The sequence below is a fragment of the Mustelus asterias genome, chromosome 17, assembly GCF_964213995.1.
Source record: "Mustelus asterias chromosome 17, sMusAst1.hap1.1, whole genome shotgun sequence".
NCBI lineage: Eukaryota > Metazoa > Chordata > Chondrichthyes > Carcharhiniformes > Triakidae > Mustelus > Mustelus asterias.
In genome coordinates this window covers 56246570-56266720 of record NC_135817.1, presented here as the reverse complement: position 1 = coordinate 56266720, position 20151 = coordinate 56246570, and the positions used below count along the sequence as shown (strand labels likewise).

The 20151-nt window shown below is 40.2% G+C and overlaps 1 protein-coding gene across 9 annotated transcripts in view; it reads right to left on the bottom strand.

Annotated features, from left to right (window-relative positions):
- Positions 1-9147: 9147 nt before the first annotated feature.
- The window catches only part of dyrk1aa (dual-specificity tyrosine-(Y)-phosphorylation regulated kinase 1A, a), a 114786-nt gene continuing 103782 nt past the window's right edge, over positions 9148-20151 (bottom strand). For 6 of the 9 annotated variants that reach the window (XM_078232720.1, XM_078232725.1, XM_078232721.1 and 3 more), the window contains 3 exons: positions 15771-16077; positions 13908-14032; positions 9148-13057 (listed from right to left, as the gene is read on the bottom strand). In XM_078232720.1, coding sequence (XP_078088846.1) covers positions 12446-13057; positions 13908-14032; positions 15771-16077 — 1044 coding nt within the window. In that variant the 3' untranslated portion in view covers positions 9148-12445. The remainder of the gene's footprint in view (positions 13058-13907; positions 14033-15770; positions 16078-20151) is intronic. The other 3 variants (XM_078232728.1, XM_078232729.1, XM_078232730.1) reach the window with 2 other exon arrangements.

Below are 20151 nucleotides of genomic sequence, written 5' to 3'. Positions count from 1 at the left end.
GAATAATGGTTGGAATGCGAATACTTACAGCTAATCAAGTTTGTTGTTTCTAATTTTAGTTCGTTGTTTGTATCTTAAAGACTTGATTAGCTGTAAGTATTCGCATTCCAACCATTATTCATGTAAATTGAGTCTGTGTCTTTATATGCCCTGTTTGTGAACAGAATTCCCACTCACCTGAAGAAGGGGCTTGGAGCTCCGAAAGCTTGTGTGGCTTTTGCTACCAAATAAAACTGTTGGACTTTAACCTGGTGTTGTTAAACTTCTTACTGTGCTTTTGTAACCACAGAGCTATGTGGCTAGTCAAGTTCAGTTTCTAGTCAATGGTTAAAGTTAAGTTAAAGTTTATTTGTCACAAGGCTTACATTAACACTGCAATGAAGCTACTGTGAAATTCCCCAAGTAAATTCCCCTCGTAATAATAAAATTCCCCCGGTAAGCCCCAGAATGTTGATTGTGGGGGATTTAGTGACAGTAATGTCATTTGAATGTTAAGGGGTGAATGTTTTAAGCCCAATATCATCGGAACTGAGATGAAGACATATCTTACCTGATTTTTAAAAAAGTAAATGAATAAAATTAGAAACAATTGCAGAATATTCACTATTCAAGCAGACTGAAACTTTTAAACATACTATTGGGAAACTCTACCCTCTGCTAGCTCATGTTATACATCACCTTGGACAATGTCACTCTCACCAAACACAAAAAAGTATTTTAATTTCCAGCATCACTTTCCTCAATGAGAACAAGGACAGTGGCAAAAATACACAATGTAAAAAAACTGCAGGAACAGATTAAAATATATCTGGATTTTAGTAATATACAATAAACAGGCCACTGAGAACTTTGCTGGTCTTTATAGTCCACTTCACTCTCCTCCTAATCTTTCTGCCTAATCTCAGCCATTCCATTTTTCTAACCCCCTTTCTCTCATGTACTTGTCTAATTTTCTTTTGAATATATTTAAGCTATTTGCCTGAACCAGAAACTGTGGTAGTAAATTTTACATCCTAACCACTCTGAGTGAAGAAATTTCTCCTCCCTTCCTATTCAGATTTGATAGTAACTATCTTTGAACAGAACAGTGGCACAGCGGTTAGCCCTGCTACCTCACAGCGCCAGGGACCCAGGTTCAATTCTGGCCTCGGGTCACTGCCTGTGTGGAGTTTGCACATTCGCCCCGTGTCTGCATGGGTTTCCTCCCACAGTCCAAAGATGTGGGGGTTAGGTTGATTGGCTATGCTAAATTGAACCAAGTGTAAGGGGGATTAGCAGGTAAATATGTGGGGTTACAGGAATAGGGCCTGGGTGGGATTGCGGTTGGGTGCAGACTTGATGGGCCAATTGGCTTCCTTCTGCACTGTAGGGATTCTATGATCTCCTTTCTATGGCCTCTAGCTTTGAATTTTCCAGCAAGTGGAAATATTCTCTCCACATCCCCCTTGTTCAAGCCATTCAAAATTTCGAAGACCTCCATCAGATCCGTTCTCAATCTTGTTGCTTCTAAAGAAAAAAAAGCCCCATCTTTGCTGAAATCTGTCAGTTGAGTACCAATCTTCCAAACCTGTTTTGCACTTTATTCAGTGTTTCTATGTCTTCTTTACAGTCTCAAGGATGGTGCACACAACTGTGTGGCCTGATCAAATCCTATGAGTTTAATATCGCTTTGCAAGTTTTGAATTCTGTACCCTGAGAAATAAATCCAAGTATTTTTAATTACTTTTCTGCGCTGTGATGTTAGTTTTTAATGATTTGTTCACCTGTATTTCAATATCCCTTTGCTCATTTACATACTCTATTCAATTTTCCCCTAGCTGGGGACTGTTGTGAGCACTGCTGCCTCACAGTACCAGGGACCCGGGTTCAATTCTGGTCTTGGGTGACTGTGGAATTTGCACATTCTCCCCATGGCTGAGAAGCTTGTTTGGATGAGAATGGATGAGCTGACTGATCCTGACACTGTGGTACAGGATACCATTCAAGTTAGGGAAGCATAAAAGAACGTAGTGTTAGTAAGGACAGTTAAAATGAGGGATTGACGCTATTCTGTGTAGCAAGAGTGAGAATCCAGACAGCTATGTTACCTACCAGAGTTCAGAACACCTGCTCAGGGCTGGAGAGGAACTGGCTATGGTTAGGGGAGGATCCAGTGGTTCTGGTCCACATCAGTACCAATACATAGGCAGGAACTAGGCACCAAATTAAGCAGAGCCTCAAAAAGGTAATAATTTCTGGATTATTACCTGAGCCACATGCAAATTGACACAAGGCAAATAAGATTAGATAAATGAAATGCATGGTGCAAAGACCGGTGTGGGAGGAGTTAGTTCTGGTTTGTGAAGCACTGGCACCAGTACTGGGGAAAGTGCAACCTGTACCGTTGAGCTGGTCTACACCTCAACTATGCTAGTGCTGATGTTCTAGCATAACTGGGGAAGTGGAGTTTTAAACTAAGTATTGGGAGCAAGGGATCAAATTTGGAAAGATGTGGTAAACCAAAATGTAGAGTCATGGCAAGAAAGATGGGAAATGATAAACAGACCCTGACAGGAAGAGACAGAGGGTACAAATCTAAGAGTAAATCAGCAGATAAGGCTGGGTGCTACAAAAACGTTAAAAGGCCAAAACTTAAGGCTATTTATCTGAATGCATGTAGCATTCAAAACGAAACAGATGAACTGCTAGCGCAAAGAGAACATTTTTAAAAAGTAAAGTTTACAAGTAGGCTTACATTAACACCACAATGAACTTACTGTGAAAATCCCCTAGTCGTCGCACTCCGACGCCTATTCGGCTACACCAAGGGAGAATTTAACACGGCCAATGCACCGAACCAGCACAACTTTTGGACTGTAGGAGGAAACTGGAGCACCCGGGAGGAAACCCATGCAGCCACGGGGAGAACGTGCAGACTCCGCACAAACAGTGACCCAAGCGGGAATCAAACCCAGGTCCCTAGTGCTGTCAGGCAGCAGTGCTAACCACTGTGCCACCGTGCTGCCCAAATGCAAGTATGGTCTGATAGCTATTAAAGAGGCATGGCTACAGGATGACATATGCTTCACTATTCAGGTCCCAATGTATGTGACATTTAGGAAGGATACGAAGTTAAGAACAGGGGAAGGGGTGGCTCTGTTAATGATGGTGTTAGTACATTAGAGAAGGATGACCCAAGTTCAGGAAACCAGGATGTAGTAGTAGGTTGGGTTGAGATGAGAAATTATAAAGGCAAGAAAGTCACTGGGAATTGTGTACATGCCCCCCTAATCATAACTGGTACGACAGAGTACAAAAGACATAACAGGAGCTTGTCATAGGGGATTTTAATCTACATGTAGATTGGAATAATCAGATGGACAAACGTAACATGGATGAAAACAGCACACTGGAGCCAACCAGAGGGCAAGCTATACTAGACATGGTATTGTGCAACAGGATAGGATTAATGATAACCCCATAGTGAATTTTTTTTTGTCACATGTATTAGCATACAGTGAAAAGCATTGTTTCTTGTGCACTATACACAGAGCATACCATTCGTAGATAAGAAAACGAGGGAATGCAGAATGTGTTACAGTCATAGCTCGGGTGTAGAGATCAACTTAATGCAAGGTAAGTTCATTCAATAGTCTGACATCAGCAGGGAAGAAGCTGTTCTTGAGTCGGTTGATAAGTGACCTCAGACTACCATATCTTTTGTACCCCTAGGTAGCAGCGATCATATGATTGAAATTTACACTCAGTTTGAGGGGGAGAAGAGTTAACGGAAGGTTCATACTTTAAACTTAAATAAGGGCTATTTTGAGGGCATGAAAGCAAGCTAGCTAAAGTGAACTGGCAAAAATGTATAAGGGATAGATCAATAGATGTTCAGTGGCAGACATTTAAAGGGGTATTTTAGAAAACGCAGAATAGACACATTCCAATGAGAAAGAAAAATTCCAAGTGGATGGCCCATCGTCTGTAGTTGATCAAAAAGTTAGACAGCATTAATCTTAAACAAAAAGCATATATTTGCACAAGTGGCAGGTCAGAAGATTGAAAATAATATAAACAAAGAATAACCAGATTGATAAGGAGAAAACTAGTGTGTAAAAGAGAAAGCTAGCCAGTAATATAAAGGCGGACAGATATTTAAATAATAGTTAGCAAAGTGAGCATTGGCCCTGTAGAAAATGTGCCTGGGGAATTAGTCATTGAAAGTAGGAATATGGCAGATGAAATAAACAGGTATTTTACATCCGTCTTTACTATAGAGGACAAATAACATCCCAAAAGTAACTGTTAATCAGGAAACAGAAAGACGAACTCAGGAAAATTATAACCGGCATGGCGGCATAATGGTTAGCACTTCTGCACCACACCAGGGAGCTGGATTTATTTCTGGCCTTGGATGACTGTCAAGTTTGCATGTTCTCCCCATATCTGCGTGGGTTTCCTCCGGGTGCTCCTGTTTCTCCCCTCAGTCCAAAGATGTGCAGGTTAGGTTGATTGGCTATGCTAAATTGCCCCTTAGTCGGGGGGTTTAGCAGGATAAATACATGGGGTTACAGGGATAGGGCCTGGGTGGGAGTCGGTGTAGGCTTGATGGGCCAAATGGTCTCCTTCTGCACTGTAGGGATTCTATGAATAATCACCAGGGAAGTGGCACTGGGCAAATTGTTGGGTCTGCAAGCTGACAAATCCCCTGGTGCAGATGGACTTCACACAAAGGTCTTGAAAGAAGTGGCTAGGGTGATTGTTGATGCATTGATTCTAATTTCCAAACTTCCTAGATTCAGGGAAGGTTCCATTAGATTGGAAGGTGGCAAATGTAATTTCTTTATTCAAAAAGGGAGACAAACAGCAGGAAACTATAGGCCAATTAGCCTAACATGTGTCGTAGGGAGAATGTTAGAAGCTATTATTAAAAACGTTACAGCAGGACAACTGGAAAAATTCAAAACAACCAGGCAGAGTCAATATGGTTTTGTGAAAAGGAAATCATGTTTAACCAATTTATTGATTCTTTGAAGGAATCACGTGCTGAGGATAAAGGGGAAACCAATGGATGTACTATACTTAGATTTCCAGAAGGTATTTAATAAGTTGCCACAACAAAGGTTATTGCATAAAATAAAAGTTATGGTGTCATTTCGAGACAGTGTGAAGATTGGCTAGCCAACAGGAAACAGAGTTAGCATAAATGAGCATTTTTCTGGTTGACAGGATGGGATGAGTGGTGTGCCACAGGGATCAGTATCTGGGCATCAACTTTTTATAAAAAAATAACGAGCAACATGGATAAAGGGTAACTTGTAGATGTGGTGCACTTGGATTTCCTAAAGATATTTGACAAATTGCCATATCAAAGGCTGCTTCCGAAATAAGAGCTCAGTGTAGGAGGGTAACATGGAATGAGGATTTCTTAACCAATAGGAAACAGAATAGGCAGAAATGGGTCATTTGCGGGTTGGCCATGGACTTAAATCGGGGTAGGAGCTAGAAGTCCGGGCGGTCCCTCCAGAGCATCTTTGTTGCTAATTAATTGTCCTCCCATCACCAGGCTGTGGGGAGTGAAGTGCTACAGGGATCCGTGCTGAGACACCAGCTATTTAAAATTTATATCAATGACTCGGATGACATGACTAAAGTATGGTTGTTAAATTTGCTGATGACACGAAGGTTGGTAAGAAAGTAAATTGTGAAGAGGATATAAGGCTACAAAGGGACATAGGTAGGCTAAGTGAATGGGCAAAAATCTGGAAAATGGAATATAATGTTGGCAAATGTGAAATTGTCCATTTTGGCAGGAAGAATAAAAAAGCTTTTTATCCAAAAGGAGAGCGCTTGCGGAGTTCTGAAGGTCTTGGTCTCCTGATGCATGGATCACAAAAGACTCGTATACCAGTACAGCAAGTAATTAGGAAAGCTAATAAAATGTTTTCATTTATTATGAGGGGAATTGATGACGGAAGTGGAGAGGTTATTCTTCAGTTGGAGAGTATTAGTGAGATCATACGTGGAACATTGTTTACAGTATTAATCTCCTTATTTAAGATGTGAATGTGTTAGAAACAGTTCAGGGACAGTTTACTGGACTAATATCAGGGATGGGGGAGTTGTCTCATGAGGAAAGATTGGAAAGGTTAGGTTTGTGTTCACTAGTTTATAAAAGTAAAAGGAAACTTAATCAAAACCTTTAGGACCCAGAGGGGTATTGATGGTGAATGTGGGGAGAATCATAGAATGCCTACAATGCAGAAAGAGGCCATTCTGCCCATCAACACTACACCAACAACAATCCCACCCAGGGCCTATGCCTGTAACCCCATGTATTCACACTGCTAAATCTCCTTGAATACTAAGGAGCAATTCAGCATTGCCAATCAACCTAACCCACACATCTTTGGACTGGGAGGAAACCGGAGCAGACACGGGGAGAATGGTGGAATTTGCAGTCACCCGAAGCCAGGAATCGAACCTGGGTCCCTGGTGCTGTGAGGCAGCAGTGCTAACCACGGTGCCACCATGCTGCCCTAGAATGTTTCCTCCTGTTGGAGAATCTGGAACTAGAGATCGCTGCTTAAAAATAAGGGGTCGCTAATTTAAGATGGAGATGTGGAGAAATTTTTTCTGAGGGTCACAAGTCTCCGGAACGGTCTTCCTCAAAAGGCAGTGGCAGGAAAGGTTTTGAATACATTTAAGGCAGAGTTGATTAACAAGGGGCTGAAAGGTTATTGGTGGTAGGCAGGAATGTGGCGTTGAGATTACAATCAGATCAGCCATTATCTTACTGAATGGTGGAACAAACTCGAGGGACCAAGAAGCTTACTCCTAATTCATCTGTCTATCCGGGCTGTGATTGGGTATATATAATAAACCCAGAATGCTACATATAAAATGCAACCCACCTGCCACTCAGTGGGTTACATATAACCACCTCAACAAGATATTACAAATCATTTCAGCCTGTAATGCAGGGAAGATTCAGAGATTGCCATGGCAACCTGAAGTGAAATCCTGAAATTTTGTTTGAGAAAAGCAGGCAGAAATCTCTCTCCCTTTATTCAATTGAGAATCAGAAACATCAATGGTAAACACGATACAAGTGCATTATTCCTGTGTCATTTAACTAGTGAAGCTGACTACTTTTTGAATTCTGACACAAGCAGGCAGAGGAGTCAAGTTATAGCTCTCTCCTGGATGCAACCGATGGCACTTTGCGATCTGGGCTGAAGCTCACTCACATAGGCTCTTGAACACTTTTAAGGTACTTTCACAGAAGATTCCCAAGGTAATTGGACAAGTCATACGCTAATGCACATCTTAAGTAAAATTCCAAAGTGAGGTCAGTAAATTAACAGAGGTGGACTGATCTAATCTTACTCTGCGCCTATGACATATTTCCTTTTCTCAACCAAAGACCTTCCTCAACAGTATCTTTACGCTGTTTCCTTAGATTTCCTTTTATTAAACTTCACAGAAAAAAATGTATGCAAATAGGAAGATCTGTATTAAAAGTTTCCCTGGGATGATAAATGAAATGGTCTGTAAACTGATGACAATATATGTTTACCAGTGAGAATGCAAAAAGTACCATCTAGTTGTATAGCCAATTTTGAGTCAGGTCACTGGTGGGAAAAGTTAGCTCCATCCTCAATTTACTAAGCAGCATTGGCAGAGGACTGCAGTAGGGCTCAGCAAGGGAATGGGGTACAGCACCATGAGTAGACACTTGTTTTGATAAATAACGGTTTAATTTTAACGTTAACTTTTTTTTCGTCAACCAGTAGCTACTATTAATTTATCGTAATTACACAAGCAAAAATATAAACTATTTCACTTTTTAATAATAAATAGCATTTGAAAAGGTTGTAAAATCCAAAAGGGTTATAAACTTGAGGCCTTAAATCAGGAATTGTAAACCTGTAAACATTAAGAAACCATATACAACTCTGCATGGAATTTGCTTTAAAAAAAACCAAGATCAACTATTGTGAAAATGCAAAATATGCTTCAGTGTCACCGAGATGGAGTATCCATGAAAGATAAGTCCTTCGCTGTCATTTTTAATTTGCTGATAACCTCATTTCATCTCAAATGAATGAAAATCACCACCTTACTTCAAGCAACCATGAACTCAAAAGTCATTACTTATCAGTAAAAACCCTTGATATATTTGGTATTTTTTACATAATTACTGAATTTATGCATTAAGACCACTGGCCAAGCAGCAATGAAACAGCAATAAGATGAAAGCTATGGCACAAGCACTGATACCGGGTCTAAATTGTAGGTTTCCGAGACATTTACTTGAGCTTTGAATGGATTAGCTAATATAAGTAAAACGAGTGACTTGAGAACCAAATGAAAACACTCCATGATGTATTGATCCTCAAGGAAAACCTTTGCAATGGTCATAAAACTTTTGAAGGAAGAATCAACCATACAAGAGTATTAACAACCAATCTCTTCGTGGTGGAACAGTGACAAATAAATTGAGTTGCACTATTTTTAAGCAATAAATAATCAAAACATTTTGTGAATAACATGCAATTTTGTTCTGATTTATGAAAGGGGATTTAGTAGCTTTTTCTTCTAGTGCTTACTCCAGTGTGAAATAAACACTTGCTTTGATTTATTATTGGGAAAATGAGTGACGTTTCAGTGACTAGTGAAAGTCACTAATTAAATCTGTATAATGTATTTGTTATGATGCACCACTTTTACAAAAGGGAATGCAAAGCTGGATGCTTTATTATACATTCTCAGTTTTTTGGACCATCTGGTAGAAATAATGGCAAACAGAAGACACATAAACTAGAGGGATCTATCCATTCCATCTTCAACAGCTATCTTTAAGGTACCACTTGGGACCAAGAGGAGAAAATGGCTGTTAATCCAAGGAGATAAAGGAAGCAAAATCAAGAAAAAAAAGATTTCACATCAAGGATGAATCATTTGTGCATTCTCTTTCTGCTAATTTAACAATACACTGTCCCGATATCAACTTTAATGGATCCTTACCATGTTTTGTTTGTTAAGTGTGTTTTTGGTAGTGTTTTAATCAAAGAAATTAGGTTGAAACATTTGTTTTGTGAGCTCTCCAGACTTTTGAAATCTTAGAAATAAAACACACACAAAAAGGACAGTATGAGGACCAATTGTTCAATTATTTATCATACATAAGACTGCATGACTATAATACAAAGGGCTTGTCTTTTGTCATTTAACATATTACAATATACACAGCAAGTCTTGACTAGGTCTTACAATCTCTGGACACAGGTACTTAACCTTTTTCCATGCTGTTTATGGTTTACAATGCACAGTCAGAAGTCCTGTAACCAAACTGTGTAGTCAAGCAAACAAAACTGGACTGTAAATTGAGGCGAAACAGGGGAGAAAAGGAGAGACGCGAGCAAGAGCACATGCTGAGATGAGAGTGCCTAGAGCAAGGCAGTGCCAAGACACGAATGAAACATACGCAGACACAAGACAAGAGGCACACACACAAGGAAAAGAAGTGTGTATATTAAGTGACTGGTTGTAATACAGATGTTAACTGTTAAGATTCAGATACAAATCTGACTAGTTTTCATTTAGAAACAAATCTCACATAATAGCTATTTGTATTTGGCATTTATTAGATTAATAGCTGATGATACTGTGTTAAGCACTCATCCTAACTTAGGTATAGAGTGTGTCAGTATTGATCATTGCTATTTAACATCCTGGATCCTAACTAAGATCCAACATTGCATCCACGACAGTACTTCTCTGGCCTTGGTGTTCAAATATAGAGAGACTTTGATCTCTGGGGTTTGTGCCAATGGAGATTCAAGCATCTTAACAGGCCAGCAGCAAGTATTTGCCATCAACACTCCCTCCAAAAAATTAAATAGCAGCCCTGTTGAAGGCTGAATTCAACGTCCCATCACTCTGGACTCCACTTCCCAACATTCAAAGGATAGATCGACAACCACAGCAGTGAGTGAATAAGAATTGTGCTACATCACTTAGATTCTTACACCATGCTGCAGTTTTATAATATCTGGAATAAAATGCTGTACCATTAAAGTTGATTTGAGTGAAATCATACCATATATGGACATCCAGAAAAATATCTACAGTCAATGATCAACTGACACTGAAGTCAAAGCCACTGACTGGGTTCCTCTGAACGACAATCACTGGGCACAGGCCAGCTATTAGTGCTTGGCAATTGGTGAAAATGGATTCAAATTTCATAGCCTACCAACGCTACTGCAGACTGAAAGTGGACTGCTTTTCCCCATCTGGTACTGATCCAGTTGATTCAGATTGTATGGCCATTGATCCATTTATTAATTACAGAGATCCATTTCAGATTACAGACCAACAGGAAAGTTATCAGCTTATAAGGACCAGTTGCAGAGACCAATAATCAATCTGTTAAATTCTGATGGCAGGTCTTATAATCACTGCTTATATACATTAAAACAAACCCCAAGTTAGGCTAGCCTTATTAATAACATTGTGTCTTCAAGTTTTATTAAGAGGTTGCATTTATCAGAGTTGCAATTGTTGTACTGCAATTTCTGTCCACAGATTTATGTGCCCTTTTAAATTAAAAAATGGCTTATTTTGGCTCAGGTGAGTTTGTACCATCTACACGTTTTTTACAGATGAGTCTCTTATTTAGCATGCGCAATACACAGAATGGTCCATTAAAATATATGGGTATTAGCACAAAACTAGATTGATCGTTCTGCACCAACTGCATTGTGAATGGTTGGTCCTTCCCACCTATGTACGTGAAATAGACCTCATCTAATGAGCTGGTCTGCATCGATGGATACTTGAGGTCTCAAGACCTGCCAAACAAACATCTAATAACTGGACTTGCATAAAATCAGAAACTATTCCTCAGGTTTAAAAGAATCCCTTTTGGGGTAAAAAAGACAGTAAAATGAGATTACAACATATTTAGATTGTGAAAGTACTGCATAAAGCTATCAGTTCCAGTTTTGTTAAGCAATAGGTATAGCCATAATTATAATTAACATTTAAAAAGAAAAAATGATCTAAATATACCTTGTCAAAAGTGCAGAACTGCTACATTATTGGTTACAGACATCTATGTGCTATAAAAACAGCTTTGGTACAATAAATTATCAAAAAAGGAAAATAAATTCTTGTAAAATTCACAGCATAATCGTGAGGCGAGAGCAGTCACATAAAATTCTGCATTTTAAAAATGTTCACAATGAACAGGAGTTGTCTTTGCGCAGAAGTAGTTGTCGTGCTGAAGGAAAAGCAATTTTAGGGTGGGGTGGGTGAGGGAGGGAAAAAAAAAGTCCAAGAAAGGACAGTTAATAGTTATTCCAGCAAATTGAGATTGCTACTTCTGTGACCTATAACAGAGGAAGTAACCTTTATGACACACATGACCTCTTCAATCCCTGCAACTGGTGGGGTGGGGAGGGGAAGAAGAGCGAAGAGAGAAAAGGTGGGACAGGGTCAGTTTTATTCTCCAACAAAGGCCTCATCAATTACCCATGCTTGCTTTTTCAAAAATTAAGGACTATCTGAAAGTTCAATGACCTCTGCACAATGGCATGTTAAATGATAAGCCTCTTTTAAAACGATTTTTCAGTCAATGTCCAAAATCGAAAGGCCAAGGATATCCGACGGCCACTCAGAAAAATGTAAGCAGTAGGCCAAGAATGACCAGATGATTGCCACTTACTGCATCTCAATGACTGGACCAAAATGAACATTCAATCACTACTCAGAGCCTTTGAATGATTCAACCGATGAGGGCCAAAAAAAAACTCCAAAGTTCCTGTTTGATTAGAACAAGGTTGTTTTACTAACCACCACTCAGCATGCCAGATGTGCTTTTGAAATTTCATTTACAGTGTCCTCTCAGTTCATACACTGCTCTGATGGCAGCAAGCTCCACTTCATCAAGCTCTCCTGTTCTGCAGCACATCACAGGACTGTGTTAGGATGTTCCGGTACTTGGGGACTTTTTTTTTTAAGAAAGCTGACACAAAATAGGTCAGAAAAGACTGAAGAGTGTTGATCATTCATAAAAACAATCTGCAGTTCCATTTCTTTTTTTTCCCAGGTGGCTTTAGAACTAACGCTGCTACTTCACCCATGCCAAGGTGTGCTAACACAGGTGGCAGGATGCTGTGAAAGAGAATTGGAGCATAAGGTGAGGCTACACTTCAGAGTGACCCATAACAAGAAGTGTAAGGTGGTTTCTGGGCATGAATCCAGTCTTAAGCACTTTCACTCCACAGTCCATTAGCAAATTCCTTTTCAATTTAAAAATATAATTAGCTCTGCGCTCTTGACCTGTCCATCCTGTTTCCTTTGTTCCAAAGCAGCACTGTTCTCAATGCACTTTTTTTGTTAAAACCCCCACCTTGAAGACACACAAACAAAAACAAACCCCATCTCAATGTAGTCACGAGCTTGCGACGGGACTCTGCTGAACGCAAACACCTACCATCGGAGACTCCTCCCTATCCATTCCTTGCCGCGTTGACAAATGCCCTTCTGTCATGTAATGGGGAGGACCTGCTGTTGCTGAGAATTGGTACACTTGTGGGCCGGACACTCCCGTCTCTTGGCGGGGATTGGTGTACGTACCCAAATTAATGTCCACGGTGCCATTCTGAGCAAAGTCCAAAGTATTGGCAACAACAGGCCGGTTGTGATAAGCTTGAGAGCCAGAAACAGATGAAGAAGAGGTGGATGAAGAGGAGTTTGAGGAAGACAAGGACGTCATGGAGTGGTGGCTATGTCCCACTTCCATCGAGTCCTGGGCAGCAGAGCCATTTGTTGGGGAGTTATAAGCTCGTGGCCTGTTCCGGGTGCTCATGGTCTGTCCATGGTGATGGTGGTGATGATGATGGAGGTGGTGATGGGAGCTGTTAGAGTGGTGGTGGTGTAATGCACTCTGCTGTTGGGGAACAATGTGGAACGTTGTTTCTTGAACTGGATGAGTTTCAACCGAGATCTGTGTTGTGGCATCACCAGGTGTCCATCCCAAGGCCACAGGATACTGCTGTCGAACCTATTTTAAAAATGCATAGGAAGAAGTTAATTATTTCACATTATATCAAAATTATATACGAACAATTACAACCAGTAGGTACCTCAAACATAAACAAGTTTTAAATAAAGTTAGCATTTCATTCTGAAACTAATGCTACTATTAGTACCCATGTGATAACAGTACAATACATACCTGTAAAACTATAAACCTCAATATGGATTTGACAAAATCAGATTTTAAAAACAAAGTATTTACCAGCCACAGAAATACAAACAACATGGACAGGTTGCTGTTAATTGCAAAATTAAATAGTATTTCGTGTAATGATGTATTGCAGAGTAGCTTAAGAAAACTTTGGAGTAAGAATATATAACTGTAAAAAAAAAGCATGCACAAATGGGTAAAATGTCTTTGAAACAGTAAGGAAAAAGCCAAAAGTTCAAAATCACATTCCTTTACACACAAGAATAAATGAAATGAGAGACTGCAGACAATTTCCCCCAAAGTGTTTCCACCCCTATACAATGCCACCATACCCCACCCACCTCACTTGAAGTCTACTTGCTTCTACAAATACTTCTTTGGTTTAGAAGCTGTGGTTGCAAGCTTTTCCAAGGCCACTTTTGCTAATGTCACTGCGCAAGTTGATGGAAGGCACATTTACTCCGGATGAAGCAGATATTAATTTTATTTCTCATTGAAATTTAGAATGTTGCTGGTCTGGAAAATTCCCAAACAACATGTAAGGACTGATAATCCAATCACATATGTGGCTGACAGAATTAAGTGTCAGACATTGTTGAACTCAAAGCTGCAACCACAGGGATGTGAAGGGAGCACTGGAGACTTTTTCAAACACAGAGCTCACCTGTGGGCTGTGTGTCTCGCAGTCCATGGCCTGGACAGCTCCGCTGTAATGCCCACCACTATGCCGATGCTGATGCGTTGGGTCTGACCTTGCCCTTCCACTATTACTTGTCCCAGAGGAGCCACCTGTTAAATATGAGCATTAGTATGTGTTTCATAAAAAATAGAACACAAAAACAAAGTATCACTTGTGTGGTGTGTGGGATAGGGTTGAAGGGCAGGACTGGAGAAGAGTGGAGGAGGACAGGGAGATAGCAGGAAATAAAAGGGGGAAATCATGTCAGTGTATTGGAATGTCAAATCAACTGAAATTGTGTATATCCTTGAAACATACAGCAACATTAGGCAAAACAATGCAAGCTTTCCATTAAAGTACTGTTAATATATTAGCTTTAGAGTTGCATCCAGAAGTGTCTAGTGCCAGACAAAATGCTGAGTCAGCAGAAGCATTTATTATTTTAGCATGTCACGTGTTCACAGATTAAACACAGGACAATGCACAATTTGCAATGAGTTACAAAGCAGTAACACTGAAAGAGACATACTTTACGTCATTAACCAAAAGAATGATGCTCAGTTTGTTCATTCTCATCTCTACACCAAAATATGTCACTGGTTTGGAATAGATTCAAGAGAGTGCATGACCATGTTTAATATACAAACAAGTTTAAAGGCGAATGCAAGTCCCTGTGGAAGTTAGACTACTCCAAACATTCTCCCATATGGAGAACACTGAGACCAGGTTTATAAGATTTCCTGTAGATCAGAAAACTTGTGTTTAGAGAACAAAAATGAAAACTCAAAATGTATCCATATGCATTTGATACAGTGTGAAGGAACATCAAACAAAGCAGCACTCGCGCTTTTCCAGATTTGCATTCTGAGGATTTCTTTTTGCCTCCTTCCATCTGGGTATGGTATGGTTTAGTGACAGAGATGGATTAAAGTAGTAATACTGGAAATTTAAATTTAGTAATGATGGAGAATATTGTAGCTTATACTTCTTGGAATATTTCCATTAGAGCAGAGATCCTGTCATTTCTCAGTCTTGAAACATAGACAATTTCGAAACGGCACTAGCAAATTAATGTTTTTGCTCTTTGGAAAAATATTTTCTGATAAAATTCATATCATGATATTGTCTTCATACATCTGAAAAATTTCCCATTCGTATTACAGAGGTAATACTGTGTTTTGGGCTATTTACCCCCATTTGTTGAAATTTGGCATTGTGAACTGGTGCACGTGGAAAATGAAACTTCATACATGTACCTTCATACATAATCTTACCAATTAGGCTGGAATTAGGTTTAATCTTGGATTTGTCATCTGCGCAAGTTGTATGCATTTGTTCTCATCATCTTTTACAAAATGTCAAGTAACCATACAGAACCCATTTCTTGAATTAGAAAAACAGTCCACATTCATTTTGGAAACAGGGTACAATGCTATACAAACTTGAAACATTTCCTCTTTCTGCATTAGGATTAGCAGATCAAAGCTCAAAGGTGGCTTGTGCAACCTGTACAAAAAGTCTCCATCTAACAAACTGACAAGTTCACTGAAAAGATGGTCTGGGAATTGCACACAAGATTTAATCTAAAAAAATTCCACACTGTTTAGGCAACATTAAAAAAATTGTTATATGGATAATCTTCTGAACTGAGCAATCTACACTTTATATCGGACTGCTTCCACATTCAATAGCGGATCCCAAAAAATGAGACGAAAGTATCCATTCTTCAGCACAAATGGTCCTCACCTTAAAAATTCACATATGATCTTTCTTTCAAGCAATTTAGATTGTCTGTAACGAAAACACTGAAGTATTTTGGAGTTTATAATATTTTTTGTAGACGTATACCTGAGCTCGAAGATGTGCTAGAAGAGGTGCCTGTAGACTGTGACTGTTCCATGGCAGGACTTGTTGATACACTATTACTTGTGTTTGTCCCTTCATCTGCTGTCTTTTTGAAAAAGCTGTGTTGCAGTGCATAATAGGGAGCTATCCGTGTCTTAGGATCATAGTCCAGCATCCTCAGAATCAGATCCTTAAACTTCAGATAATCCGCTACAGTGTGGCCAGATTCTCCAGCTCGGCGTCCCCCAGGACCACCGGTTTCTACTCCGAGGATGTTGTGAAGTTTCCGGCTTCCAGGAGGTTTATATTCCTATAAAAGGTATTGAATGTGATAAATACTTCTTCACTAATTGAAATGTTGCATTCAGACAGATACTTTATCATTCACACCTGTATAATCAATAGAAGCTGAATTCTGAAAGGTTTCAGCAAGTCATCAGCACCTCAATCAGGATTAAACTTAATTATGGACCATACAACAAACTTGGTGCTCCAAATTTGAAGGATGAACTTATCTATAACTATGCACGTGACTAAGATTTGTACCATGTTTTTAGCAGGGAAGCAACAAACAAACATTAAAGAATTGTCAATAGAGGAAGGAGGATTTTTAAAAAGTCTTAATCTGCTTGTCAAGCTGAATCTCTATACAGTCGTACTGGCCCTCGTGGATTGGGCAGGAAGGCTAAAAGTAGGACAGTTGATAAGCTGTGATAGTTCTTTCAGGAGATATTCAATTCTTCACAACTAAAATATATTCCAGAGAGGAAGAAAGATTGTAAGGAGGAAAAAACATCTATGGCTAAGCAAGGAAGTTAAAGACAACATAAAGACAAAAACTAAGGCATACCATATTGCAAAGACCAGTGACAGGCTGGAAGATTGGGAAACTTTTAAAGATAACAGGGTTACTAAAAACGTAATAAAAAGAGCAACTGTAAATTATGAAAGAAAACTATCATAAAAAGATAGCAAAAGCTACTATAAGTACATAAAGGGAAATGAGTAGCCAAAGTGAATGTTGGTCGCTTGGAGGATGAGACTGGGAAATTAATAGTGGGAACACAGAAATGAGAGAGAGATGCTAAATCAATACTTTTCCTCAGTTTTCAGAGTGGAGGACATTAGTACCATCCCAATAGTAACAGGTAATGCAGAGGTAATAGAAAGGGAGAAACTGAGATCATCATCATTAGGGAAATAGTACACAAACTACTGGGACTGACCATAAGTCATAGGAGTAGAATTAGGCCACTCGGCCCATCAAGTCTGCTCCGCCATTCAATCATAGCTGATTTTTTTTCTCATCCCCATTCTCCTGCCTTTTCCCCATAACTCCTGATCCCCTTATTAATCAAGAACTTATCTCTGTCTTAAAGACCTGGCCTCCACAGCCTTCTGTGGCAAAGAGTTCCAGATTTACCACTCTCTGGCTGAAGAAATTCCTCCTTATCTCTGTTTTAAAGAGTTGTCCCTTTAGCCTGAGGTTGTGCCCTCTGGTTCTAGTTTTCCCTACTAGTGAAAACATCCTCTCCACGTCCACTCTATCCAGCCTCGCAGTATCCTGTAACTTTCAATAAGATCCTCCCTCATCCTTCTAAACTCCAACGAATACAGACCCAGAGTCCTCAACCATTCCTCATACAACAAGCTCTTCATTCCAGGGATCATTCTTGTGAACCTCCTCTGGACCCTTTCCAAGGCCTGCACATCCTTCCTTAGATATGGGGCCCAAATCTGCTCACAGTACTCCAAATGGGGTCTGACCAGAGCCTTATACAGCCTCAGAAGTACATCCCTGCTCTTGTATTCTAGCCCTCTCAACATGAATGCTAACATTGCATTTGCCTTCCTAACTGCCCACTGAACCTGCACGTTAACCTTAAGGGAATCTTGAACAATGACTCCCAAGTCCCTTTGAGTTTCTGATTTCCTAAGCATTTTCCTATTTAGAGAATAGTCTATGCCTTTATTCCTCCTTCCAAAGTACATAACCTCACACTTTTCCACGTTGTATTCCATCTGCCACTTCTTTGCCCACTCTCCTAACCTGTCCAAGTCCTTCTGCAGCCCCCCTGCTTCCTCAATACTACCTGTCCCTCTACATATCTTTGTATCATCTGCAAACTTAGCAACAGTGCCTTCAGTTCCTTCCTCCAAATCTTTAATGTATATTGTGAAAAGTTGTGGTCCCAGCACTGACCCCTGAGACACACCACTAGTCACTGGCTGCCATTCCTGAGAAAGATCCTTTTACCCCCACTCTCTGCCTTCTCCCAGTCAGCAAATCCTCTATCCATGCCAGGATCTTACCCTGAACACCATGGGCACTTAACTTATTTAACAGTCTCCTATCTCCCATTACAGAAACGTGGCTGAAAGGTGACCAGGACTGGGAGATGAATATCCAGGGGTATCAGGCGTTTAGGAAGAATAGACAGGAAGGAAAAGGTGGTGGGGTCGCGCTATTAATAAGAGATAATATCAGGGTAGTACTGAGGGATGACATAGGCTCTGAGGAACAAAACGTGGAATCATTATGGGTAGAGATGAGGAATAGTAGAGGGAGAAAGACACTAGTAGGTGTGGTATATAGGCCCCCAAATAATAATGTTGAGGTAGGGAGGGCTATAAACAAGCAGATAAGGGATGCGTGTAAAAACGGAACGGCAATAATCATGGGGGACTTCAACATGCACATTGACTGGCAGACTCAAGTCGGTAAGGGTGGAATGGAGGAAGAGTTCTTAGAATGCTGTCGGGATAGTTTCCTTGAACAGCATGTTACGGAACCGACGAGGGAACAAGCTATTTTGGATCTGGTATTGTGTAACGAGGTAGGTAGAATTAAGGATCTTATTGTGAAGGACCCTCTTGGGTCTAGTGACCACAATATGGTCGAATTTCTGATTCAGATGGAAGAGGAGAAAGTTTGGTCCCAAACCAGTGTCCTCTGTTTGAACAGAGGGAAATATGATAGGATGAGGGATGAATTGGCTAAGGTAGGCTGGGAGAGCAGGCTGGCAGGTAGGATAGCTGAGGAACAGTGGAGGATTTTTAAGGAGATCCTTTTCAGTTCTCAGCAAAAATATATTCCAGCAAAAAACAAGGATTGTAAGAAAAGAGAGAACCAGCCGTGGATAACGAAGGAAATAAAGGAGAGTATTAAAATAAAAACAGCTGCGTACAGAGTGGCCAAAAATAGTGGAGAAACAAGTGATTGGGAAAAATTTAAGAAACAACAAAGAGAGACTAAGAAAGCGATAAAGAAAGGAAGGATAGACTATGAAGCTAGGCTAGCAATTAATATAAAAAATGATAGTAAAAGTTTTTATAAATATATAAAAAGGAATAGAGTGGCTAGAGTGAATGTTGGACCCTTGGAGGACGAGAGGGGGGAGTTAATAGTGGGAAATGAGGATATGGCTGAGTCTTTAAATAAGTTTTTTGTGTCGGTCTTCACAGTGGAGGACACAAATAGTTTGCCAAATATTAACGATAGAGGGTTGGCAGCAGGAGAAATACTTAATACAATTAATGTTACCAGAGAGGCAGTGCTGGGTAGACTAATGGGACTGAAGGTGGATAAGTCCCCGGGTCCGGATGGAATGCATCCCAGGGTATTGAAAGAAATGTCAGAGGTAATAGTGGATGTGTTAGTGATTATTTATCAAAACTCGTTGCATTCTGGGGTAGTGCCGGTTGATTGGAAAACGGCTAATGTTACGCCGCTGTTTAAAAAAGGAAGGAGACAAAAGGCGGGTAACTATAGGCCGGTCAGCTTAACGTCTGTAGTAGGGAAAATGCTGGAATCCATTATTAAAGAGGAGATAGCAGGGCATCTGGATAGAAATGGTTCGATCAATCAGACGCAGCATGGATTCATGAGGGGAAAGTCGTGCTTGACGAACATGTTGGATTTTTATGAAGATGTGACTAGGGCGGTTGATGGAGGAGAACCGGTGGATGCGGTGTTTTTGGATTTCCAAAAGGCGTTTGATAAGGTGCCCCATAAAAGGCTACTGAAGAAGATTAGGGCACACGGAGTTGGGGGTAGTGTGTTAAAGTGGATTGGGGACTGGCTATCCGACAGGAAGCAAAGAGTCGGAATAAATGGGTGTTTTTCCGGTTGGAGGAAGGTAACTAGTGGCGTGCCGCAGGGATCGGTACTCGGGCCGCAACTATTTACCATTTATATAGATGATCTGGAGGAGGGGACGGAGTGTAGGGTAACGAAGTTTGCAGACGACACAAAGATAAGTGGAAAAGTGAATCGTGTGGAGGACGGAGAAGATCTGCAGAGAGATTTGGACAGGCTGAGTGAGTGGGCGAGGATATGGCAAATGGAGTATAACGTTGAGAAATGCGAGGTTATACACTTTGG